At 38.1% G+C, this 10,976-nt stretch overlaps 1 protein-coding gene across 3 annotated transcripts; it reads right to left on the bottom strand.

Moving 5' to 3' along the window:
• Window positions 1–1,781: 1,781 nt before the first annotated feature.
• On the bottom strand, window positions 1,782–10,752 carry LOC145204809 (uncharacterized). Of its 3 annotated transcripts, XM_080077402.1 has the most exons (8): window positions 9,942–10,750; window positions 9,471–9,619; window positions 7,809–7,964; window positions 6,419–6,650; window positions 6,015–6,149; window positions 4,993–5,146; window positions 4,399–4,633; window positions 3,835–3,934 (listed from the first exon to the last, which is right to left on the bottom strand). In XM_080077402.1, exons 1-8 carry the CDS (start codon window positions 10,043–10,045, stop codon window positions 3,912–3,914), a joined length of 1,188 nt encoding a protein of 395 aa, XP_079933528.1. In that variant the 5' UTR covers window positions 10,046–10,750; the 3' UTR covers window positions 3,835–3,911. The 3 variants fall into 3 exon arrangements, with proteins under 3 accessions (XP_079933526.1, XP_079933527.1, XP_079933528.1); XM_080077400.1 differs by having other exon boundaries at window positions 1,782–4,633; window positions 9,942–10,752; XM_080077401.1 differs by lacking the exons at window positions 9,471–9,619; window positions 9,942–10,750 and adding an exon at window positions 9,231–9,419 and having other exon boundaries at window positions 1,782–4,633.
• Window positions 10,753–10,976: the final 224 nt, after the last annotated feature.

A 10,976-nucleotide genomic window follows, 5' to 3' on the forward strand; every position in this document is an offset into this window, starting at 1 on the left:
TGTCTGCAGGAACGTATGCATGCTGCAAAAGGTTCGGTTAAACGCTATTTGAACACTTTAAATAGGTATAATGGTCTACGTGTTTGGTAACTATAGGCAATTGATTTGTCCAGTTACTGCATTTGCACAAATACAGAAACAATCACTATTAGTTTTGCATATGTTGCGTTTGCAAAGATACTTACAAAGTTAGCAGCGTTGCTTTCCACGAAAACAACCCAAGGTCGCATTTCAACTCAACACAACAAGTCTATGAGGAACCGAAACTTTATATTCGCTTCCTCCAAACCTTAGTTTGCAAGCGCAGCAAATCCAAAGAACATGTCCAGAATACCTGTTTTACATATTCGTTTGCTCTTGTTTTGTTTTTCGTGCTTTGTTATTTTATGGAGCATATCGAGTTACCTTTATGGCTTGAAAACATTTTAGGCTTAAAAAAGAGAACCCCACAGGATTTGTCAAGGATGTGTTTGCCGCACTGTGCTCCGACCTTACCCTCGACTAATTTTGCACGCTGTGTGAAGTTAAGATATGGGCGCAGCAGTTGCTCTTTATGCTGGCGCCGTTGAGGTGTTTACCAGCTTGGCTAATCTACACGTAAGCGTACATAATATCCAATGATCGCTTTTGTGCCATTACCTAATGGTTTTTTGTACCAAACCCTTTTATAATATATCAACTCCGCGCGCCTTCTTATGGTAATGTTTTTGACGAAACACAGGTGCAGTCTACATTTCTTTTGTACACTGTTACTTTCACGTTTTATAAAAAAAATAAAAATAAAACAAGTTAGGTGTATTTTAACTCCCTAATAAAACGCTTGGGGTCCGCGAACCCTAAAAACTTCCTTTTCTCAGGTATACCTGTATACCACCAGAGTGAAGCCAGTGAGCAATCGCTTTGCGCTAAAACTAAAAAAGATACGATACTGAAATTTGGACACAATATTCTACGCTTTTAAAGCTATTCTACGCTTCAATATTCTACTTTTTTTAGTGTATACCCTGTGTTTTTTGGTCGGATTGTTTGTCTGCAGACATAAGTTTTGATTGTTCAAAATAAACTGGTAAGTTTAATCATTTACAGCAAAAAGTTCCCACAGAAGTGCTCTTTACGTGTTTCTAGAAGGCTGCTTACTTTAAGAGGCAAAAAGTACCGACAATTTACCAAGATTTATTATAATCCTGTTCCTTAGTGTTCTCATACTTACAGGATTTTCAACCTAAACATTTTTGGCATAAACATACGAAAAACTAACATTGTCTTTGGTTTGTGTCTACTTGACCGTAAAATTGCAGTCTTTGGTACCGATTGCGTTTTATGGGTAATTTGTTTTTGTGGGAATTAAGCAAACAAAGCATCCGCGCTTGAAATGACCGTGGTTTACGTATAACTGCAAACTATTTGAATCTATGTTTAGTTTAGTCGATTTGGTTTCGCCAGATCTATTTCATCAGGCGAAAGCAGCACTTGCGATGCAAAAACCGCAATTTTCTGAAACGCTTTGATGTGCAAATTTCAGATGAGACTTTGCATGACAGGGTATACAATTATTATGCCCATTTCAGCGGCAATTGTAATGTAGGTATATTTAGGGCATTTGTTACCATGGCGACTGTCTCCTTTACAGATTTTTTCCTGCCAACCATAAAGTTGTACCGGAACTTTCTAAGCGTATATGTGAAGAAATTAGTAAAAAGCGAATGCAAATTTAACAACAATCGGAAAGGATAGTAGTATCACCTAAATTTTACCTAACTGCACAGATTACCGCCATTAAATTGATCTCCGCAACAAGCACAATGCATGGAAGCGGTAGTTTATTAACAGGCACTTTGAACAAACAGGAAGCAGTGTACGCATTATTTCGGCAAAAAAACGATTTGAACTTTAATTAACATGACAAGCATACTGTGAATGAAAATGGACGAAAATACAGTGTTAGTGGAACGCAGAATAAACATACAAATGTTTACATGCTGTAATTAGGCCCTTGTCGCATAGAAAAAAAGCGAATGGATAGTTTTGGCACGTAGTCGATTGTAGAGCACCCTCAAAATTTGAACAAGGAATACAAAAGTAAAAATACGATATGACGGTCTATGTTCAGCATTATAATGAAAAAACATTGTTCGAAGTACAGTTGGCCTCTGAAAGTCGATTTGTACAAAATATGAAATTACGTCGGGAAAACCCATAGCCATAAAAAATGAACGCAAAAACTGTTCGTTTTTGTTCCAAGCAAAACTTGGAGAATGCTGTTTAGTTGAACGTATGTATAGTATCATGTCGCAAAACGTGTAAATAGAAAGCACTGTGATAGCAAATTAGAGGAATATTCCTGATGTACTTTTGGGTAAAGCAATTCTGTACAGCGCACCAGCAGTTTTGCTTTGATCAACTAGGCGGCTTCAACGACAAGTGGAACTTTTTCCGACACTCAAGCATTTTTCTAGCAAAAGGCTCTAACACAGCATTCATGCTACGTTTATAGTAGAACGAAAATGATAGTTCAACTGTTCGAATAATTCGATTCGGTTACGGGTAGGCATTTGATGCTGACATAGCGCTTACGACGTCTTTTCGTTGATTTACACCTCTAAGTTTTTAACGTCTCACATTGACGTGCAACAACATTATTGGAAAGCATGTGACCTAGAATGGAAGTACTTTATGTGTGTTGTAAGACATATTAAGTTTGATGGACTTTAAACTGTTCATAGTTTCCCAGCTTGGATCCACAAATGATTTAAAACATTTGTAAAAGCACCTATACAAGAATAAAAAACAACACGAAAGTAGTGACATTAACGAAACGGCAGACCCATACACATGGTCGTCTCGCAAGTACACAAGAACTACCAAGTTTGATCATTTTAGTCAACGGATTGAACGGCAGATGGTAATAAAAAACAAAAGACTGTATTTGACCACGAAAGCTTCTTTTGTTCAGTTAAAGAGGAGCGAATCCTAAAGGGTTTTTTTTTTCAGAAAACTTTGGAACCATCCCTGTATGCTGTACAACGCCTTTGCACATAAAAATTGGACAAAACGTTCAAGAGCTTTTGGGGGCCATGAAAAGACTTTCGTTTCGCTAAGTGAAAATTGTGCTGATCTAATGATCACACGATGCATCTCATGTAAAAAGCCATTTAAGCCTTGAAGTTTAATTTTACCCCAATTTTGCTTGACAAATTGTTGGATCCACCCCCTTTGTTTTTAGTACAGTGCGTTTGCGTCTGCATAGCGTGGGTTAAAAGCGCAGGCGTTACAGGCTTGCGTTAGATCAGAATAGCCGCTAGGCTAGAACATTATTTGCATTGAAAGTTTCGAACAAATGAAGCATTTTTTACAAAAGATAAGAACAGACTGGTTCGTTTACAAATAATTGCCAAACTAGTGTTTTGAAATAAGTTTGACTTCTTATGTTTTTGTTATGGTTATGGTTTTCCAATTGCTCGTTATGGAAAGCCATAACCATAACAAAAACACAAAAAAGTTAGAAGGGGGTCATTGCTAAAACTTGATTGTCATTGTTAAGAAGTAGAGCATGAATAGCCGCTTGCTAATCTTGTTTCCCCTTTATTGCCGAAATTATTTGGTTTTGAATTTAGAGCTAAGCAAACCACGACTTGTTTTCCGAGGGTCTTTTTTCCGATCACTACTGAACCGTGGATCGAAACCGTTCGGAAATCCGAAAAATATACAAAGCGTTTTTTTCGTCACTTGGTGTTTTAGCGGCGAAAAATCACTTGTTGATATTTCCACAATGCATACAAGAGCCTTGAGGAAGTTCCATTACTATCTTCACCGGATGAGAGGACTCTAACTTCACGAACGAGTTCATTTGCGTCGGTGATCCGTGGCCTTCTTGTGTCACGTGATGTTGCTTGGGAACTGTGTCGCCCTGCTCAAACACCCCCTCTTGAATATCCTGCAAATTGGAAAGAAAACTTAAACCCTCGTCTTCGTGATTAGAATAACACCCGCTGTCGTTCCGGTTCCGTTTCGGACAGCAATTGTTATTCGGATTCGATTCGGGATCAGAATAGACGTGATTTTGTTGCGACTGATTTTGTTGCGCATTAAGAGGCATATTCGGTGTTGTCTGTTCGATTATGTCTTCCCGGTTTTCCTGAACAAAATTTGGATTCTGTTTTTCCTCATCCTTGTCTTGTTTCACCCGACTTACACTGCACCTCAAGCGTTTTACGGCAACCAATATGCTAATCATTACAAGACAACCTATTACAACCATTATAACAATCCAAAGTTCTCTAGGTGGGGATGTGCCCGTTGGCGCTTTGTCATTGCTTGCTACAATAGTCATGTTCTCTTTTTTATTGTCAACCATTTTATCAGCAGTTATTTTCGGAAGAACTATTTTTGGTGTTGTACTTTTGGTGGTTACTATAGTAGTGGTTGTTGTAGTGGTGGTGGAGGACTTGGTAGTTGGTGGTTTGATCGTCGGTGGGGCTGAACAGTTTTTGTTTTCTTCCTTTGACTCACAAACATCGAAGTAGGACTGTTTGAACCGACTAAGCTTTCTTCCTTGGTACTTTGCTGGTAAACGGCATTCTACGTCGAGCGCACTCCTCCATTTCTTAGTTACGATTTCGCTTGTCAACATATGCTGTAAAAAAAGTTTTTTTTAAGAAAACGTGTAGCCTGTTTAGTCTGATTTCCAAACAGTAAATCTTCTGAAAAAATTCTGAAATTTACCCAGTATTTGAATGTATTACCCTCAAATAAATTTTGTTTACAAATTTGCAGCAAAAAGGGTGTAAATAGGGCCGCCGTCAATCCAATCTAAGAATTCAGGCTTACAAACGTTTGCATACAACCGTTTTGAATCTATAATAACGGTTAAATGCGTAAAATTCTCCACCAACCCGATTTCAATGTAAACATGCAGGTAGATTTAGTGTCTGCACCCCAAAGCTGACACTTAAATAACCTTATCCAAAAAGGAAAACAACAACTTTCACGTACCCAGTAGAAGTACGCAGAGCAATCACAATTCCACAGGTTTCCGTTTACGTAGGTTGCAGCGTCGGGCTCTTTGCCGTGTTTGAAAACGCTCCGGAACCAATCGGCGTTCAAGCTAGCCAACTGGTTACCGCTCATTTGCACGCTTTCCAGCAACCTGCAAAAGCAGATGCGTTTTAAGTACTTGTGCCAAGTTTACTGTAGTGGCGGTTTGGGCTTGTGCTAAGGCGTTTGATAAGGTTTACGCCATGGCGTCTTGCTGGTGATGGTTTGCTAGTAGTTCCATTGCGTACAAGGGGAGTGTTTAAAGTCCAGTGTTTTGCGGCTTTTCGAAACATTTAAGCGACATTGCTCTAACCAAGGGGTGCACAACCTTTTCGCAAGGACGGCCACATTCCAGATCCTTGTTTCTTCAACGGCCGCAAAATGTGTTCTTGTTTTTATTTGTAAATCACCGATGTAAGGAAAAAGGTTTCCCATACATATACCATCTAATGGCGCCTAAAAAACCCAAATTAATTTCTGACTTGATTTAAAGATCGAGCTGAACAGGATGTCGATCATTCCTAACTCTCATGAAGTCACCATCTACATTGTGACGCTTATTGTGCCTATTTTTTCGCATTGTTAGTCCATAAAAGGCCTACAAAAAGTTGGACGAATGTGAATACTGTGCTGGAAAATTTATTTCCACCCCCATTAAAACTATTCAGACCAGTTTTGAAATTCAAATATCTAGCAAAAGAGTTTTGTTTACGTCACAGCCGTTGGCCCATGTATTTCAATGTACACACATGTTCACGGCCGCATAAATTCGTCTCCGCCGTCGCGTTTGGCCGGACGTTGTGCACCCCTGCTCTAACCTATAACGACTTTTTGTTTTAAAGTCGTCATAACACACTACTTTGCAAATAGTTGAATAGACAACATTAAAATACTCTGCAAAAAACACTTTTAGTGCAACATTTTAAAATACTGCAGGCACGCCTGAAACAAAACCAAGTTTATTTATTTTGCTTTCGAACCTCATTTTGAAATTCTCGGAGCCGGTAATGCATGAAATGTTGTTATCTTGCAGGTTAAGGTTCGCCAGTTTTGTAAATACTCGTAGCTCGCCCCCATTGAACGACTGAAGTAGATTCCCTTGCAAATTTAGAGTTCTGCAAATAGGCAAATACAAAAATATCGTATTACTTTTTCCTCTTATTTTGTTAAACTTTTATTAATGGTAGAAAGTGGTCATGCACTAAAAACGAAATCAAGACTTTATTTTATTTTCACATAAACTATTTTAAACATTAATCAGTATTCTAATAAAAACTTTTCAAATTCACTTTATGAGTAAATTCTATGCGCCTGTTTATTCAACACTTTGCGATGGCCACATAAAGGAATACTAGTTTAGATGAACAAAGTACTTTATTCGTACCCCAGATTTTGAAACACAGTCTCGTAACCCCAATCAAGGCGTCGAATTTTGTTTCCACTCAAGTCCAAACTCTTCAGTTTTGCCAATCCACTGAATGCATTTGTCTCTATTACCTCGATTGCGTTATTTGCCAAAGTAAGAGTTTTAAGGTTTCCGAGTTCGGTGAACAACGTTGCGCTGATCCGAGTTAATTTGTTGCTGCTTAGAGACAAGACTTCGAGTTCAGTCAAACCTAAAAACACAAAGCCTTGTTAATAGAATATGAATTCGTTCAGCCAAATTTTAATGCCCAGCAGATTTAACATAAGACACTTCTTCTCTGCATTAGATTTACAAGACATGTTTTATTGTAGAAAACTAAACAAACGTTTGGTGATTTCAGGTTGAAGTTTATTGTGTTTTAAATTTCATACAACCTAAACGTGTACTACGCATATCTTTGTTTTCAGTAAGGGGTTAAATTCTAATCATAGAGTGCAATTCAACAACTAGAGGATAAAATGAAGCCAATAAGGAATTACAAACATAAAGTTGATCACCGAGTTTTCCCAAGGTAAATTGCAACTCGTGCACACAAAACAAGTGGGTTAACCAGTGGGTTGCTATGAAGCAATGATAACGGAGAAGAGTTTCTCTTAGCATTCACCAAGAGGTTAAGCAAACACTTGGGAAACCACAGTGCAGTGATTTTCTCCCTACATTCAGACTAAAAGCACACAATTTAGGCTGATAAGAAAAGACTGGGGATTTTGTGATTAGTTAATACGTCCAAAGTGTCAATGGGACTTGTCCTATTGACGTGTTTTATGTGTTGTAATGTACTAGCACGTTTTATTTAAAAGTTAGTAGTATTGTCTATTCTTAAACACGAAACACTGCTCCCATCTACAACGCAACTTGGTAGGATACTAAACCTAGGATTTCGGAATAACATGGTCCAAGGCCACCAAAAAATGTTTGTTACTGGTTTCATTGCTTGTTCCGTGTTACTGATTGCATCAATGGCCAATCAAATATTTTTTGTTATTTTTACATTTTATTCTGGCCTGGCACGGAAGTAGCACAGACATGAGACCGATAGTGCCCGAGGCAACTTAGCACGCTTGTTCGTAGTCTTTCTCCAAGAATTCTTTGTTTGGTTTCAATTATGTCCTGAGGACAGAACACGAATTTGACCACAAGTATTTGCTGAAATGTCTCGGTATTGCCAAAAAAATTTCAAAAAGGGCTAACTTGGCACAAAACCCTTTTAAAATACAATATAATTAAAAAGACCCGTTATACTGCATATAGTATGTTGTTGGTTTTCGAATTGAAAAAAAAAACATTTCTTAAAGCTCATGGGACTTTTAAGTTGATAGAATTTTACCCTTAACGTAGTTTCACCTACCATTAAACGCGTTGTCGTCAATGTGAGCAATTTGGTTGTGGGAGAGAATAAGGGTGGTCAGCTTGGTGCAAGCGCGGAACGGCTGTGCACTGATGCGTGTCATCTTGTTGCCATCCAAGTTGAGAACTTGAAGTCTAGTGTATGGCACCAGATCACCTGGAACAAGCACAAATGCACCATTGAAACGGAGTTTAGCGAAGTGTATCCCCCACATCATGTTTTGGCGGTACATAACAAAATGTTGATGTGCATGATAACCCCGCTAGTGCAGTGGTTAACCAGTGGCGTTTCAAAAAGTACGCGAGTAGCTTTCTGTTATATATATTTAGTTCAAGTCAATTCAAACACCTTAAAAAAAAAACTGTGTGTACCCATCACATGAAAGTTGAAAATTCATTTCTGGGCAATTGTTTTATGTATTTTCAGTCCGCGGAAGCGTGCCGCGAAAGATTTTAGCTTGTTGAAGCCATACGAAGTGGAAACTAGAGTTTTGCAAACAATATTTTACAAAGACTTCATAATACAGGACATAGTTTATATGTAACCGATCTAAATTAATGATTAACGGAACAGGATATTGAAGACCCATTCAACCATTAAACCTGGCGCACGAACCTCGGAATCGTTGCACCATATTCTTGTTTGCTGAACAACTAATAACTGTAGCTGAAAAAAGCCTACGATTCGCCTCACTGAAAGGGTGATGCAAGTAAACGCAAAAGGCCATGTTTTTAGTGAAAAAATGGAGCACACTTTATTATGCATTACAATATCGACAGATACAGGGTCTTTGAGCGTAACAATTTTAAGATAACAGTTGTACTGTTGGTTTTAGCACCGCAGGGCAACACATTTACGGGGTTTGATTCGAAGTTTGTTTATTAACTATTTTGTTATCGTCACTCGAACTTTGGTTTTATGCTACAACATGTGCAGGTGTTGGAACGAAAATGCAAATAAGTAACTAAAGTCACTTTCAATTGATTGTACCCTGGCGTTTGTAGTTCTTTGCGCCTATATTTACCTTTTGCTATTACCCCACTGTTCAAAGACCCCCTGTTGATTTTGACAATGGCCTCACGGTGTTTACTGTTATACCAACGTATGGAATTGCGACCCTTTGTGCACACTGTGCGGTTCAGGGTTTAGATTGTTTTGTTAACCAATCGAGTTTATTGAATTCAAATCAGAAAGTCGAATTGCAGTGGAATGGCCTTTGTTGCTTTTGTGTGTATAGAACGACAAAGATTTTAGTCCTTATTCAAATGTTTACAGCATCAAACACGAATATCTCATTACTCGCATATTCCTATCAACCTAACAAGGGTCAACCCCTTAACCCGATTTTAAGACATATAAATTTGGTTTTACTTTTATTACAAACTGTGTCAGCCTTTGGAAAAAACAGAAAAATCCACTCACTTTCTTCAATTCAAATCCACTTTCTTCAACCCAAAGTATTACAAAAAGAAATAAACACACCTACTTTTACAGACGAATAGGTCGGTTATTGCAACATTGACACCATATGATCGTGTTTAAACTAATGGCGATTTTAACTTGCTGTGGTTAAAAATTGTCCTAACGTATAAAAATCCACGACACAAAGTTTTGTTGTCAGCTAAAGATCTAAAGTTAGAAAAGAAACCAAACACAACTTACTTTGGAGGTTTTCGAGACAAGTTGAGTTGAAAAACAGACGCATGCTATAAGCTGGATTCATGTAAGCCTGAATAGTGTCTGGATCAGGGATTTGTGTGAGATTTGAATCGTCACACCACATCTCCTCTGTCTTGTAATCAACATAGCACCTGCAAAGGAGAAATTGCTTATATAGTTGGTGAGCCTTTAATATCTCATAGATTTATTCAATTTCAGAAAACTAAAGTGCAATGGTTCCTTTTCTTGGGCGAAAGGTTGACAAGAATTCGGTCTGGATCAACGTACAAACTAATCATAAATAGGCATTTTGCACAACCAAAACGTTTACACAGTTTACGGTACACAATGCATATAGTACATGCATTATACTATATCAAGCATAGGTCAGCAAAACCAAGCCTGTGGTGGGGTTTGAACCCCACCTACGCAATAACTAATTATTTTGTTATCTTAACAAACATTTCCACCTACATCTTATCTCTTTTCGGTGTTCCGTCTTTGCAACTGTACGCAAATGTGCATTCGATCCACACAAGGACTCCAACTTTGGCGATAATCAATTGCAAGTAACGCATCTTCCCCCGTTTGCATTAAAGCTGTGTTCTAATAGTTAGCTGCAAGCTGTTGGCAACTTATATATTCTAAGATACCAAGCAGCTATAGAAGCCTGCAAAAATGTAACATAACAAAGTACTCCGACGGTGTTAAAAGTGTCACACTGTTCAAAACAGTGGACTTCGTTTAGTGTTTTATGTTCAGCGTAGGTTTGACACAGGTTTTACCAAATCATTTTCTTTCTAAAATTCCGAGAAGCATATAAGAAAGCGAGCAACGCAGGTGGTACAAGCGTCTAATTTATAGACATCCATCCTTCAGTAATAGTGTTTGCCACTCTCGTAAATGGCCACAAACGCTTTGTGCTACCTACATTAACGAGTTTTACCGCACGTCTTTTGCATAGTTACTTTCTAACCCCAAAAACAAAAGACTAAGTACTAAAGACTACATTAACTCAAGAGTTTCTGTTTAGTCTATGTTGGCAAAATGCCTTGACCCGAACTGCTGATCTGGTCCTAGCAATAAGTAATCAACAATCATTGCAGCTGTCGCCAGCTCGATAAAGGTTAATTTATTCCCTAGTGGTTTGATCTGATTTGTACCCTGAACCACTAATGTAAATATTATGGTGCTTGCATTAACGAGACTAGTTGCGTTAAAGAGACTACTTTGGTACAATTTTAGTGGTGACCGAACGAGCTTTATGAAGTCACGTATGACGATGCTTTGCATTTTTTAAGTAGCACGAATACATAAACATAAAAAAATTCACACAAAACACGGATTGAGTTAGGTATTTCGAAAAAAAGTAAATTTTACATGGTTGCAATGAAACGAATTAGTAATTTTTTGTCAATAGAGTTTTTGGTCCTGATTGTTGGATGAAAGCCTAATCTCTTCGCAAGCAAATGCAGCAGGTGCTTAGCAGCTCAACGATAAGCGAGAGAC

This window comes from Phallusia mammillata, chromosome 8 (genome assembly GCF_965637545.1).
Source record: "Phallusia mammillata chromosome 8, kaPhaMamm4.hap1.1, whole genome shotgun sequence".
Classification (NCBI taxonomy): domain Eukaryota; kingdom Metazoa; phylum Chordata; class Ascidiacea; order Phlebobranchia; family Ascidiidae; genus Phallusia; species Phallusia mammillata.

Bases quoted from the DNA above. Each gene is read 5' to 3' on its own strand.
- LOC145204809 (XM_080077400.1), bottom strand. From the start codon at position 10,045: ATGCGTTACTTGCAATTGATTATCGCCAAAGTTGGAGTCCTTGTGTGG. The intron at 6,651-7,808 runs GTAGGTGAAACT...TTGTGTTTTTAG, and splicing joins TGACGACAACGCGTTTAATG to GTTTGACTGAACTCGAAGTC. The intron at 4,634-4,992 runs GTACGTGAAAGT...CTTTTTTTACAG, and splicing joins GCTCTGCGTACTTCTACTGG to CATATGTTGACAAGCGAAAT.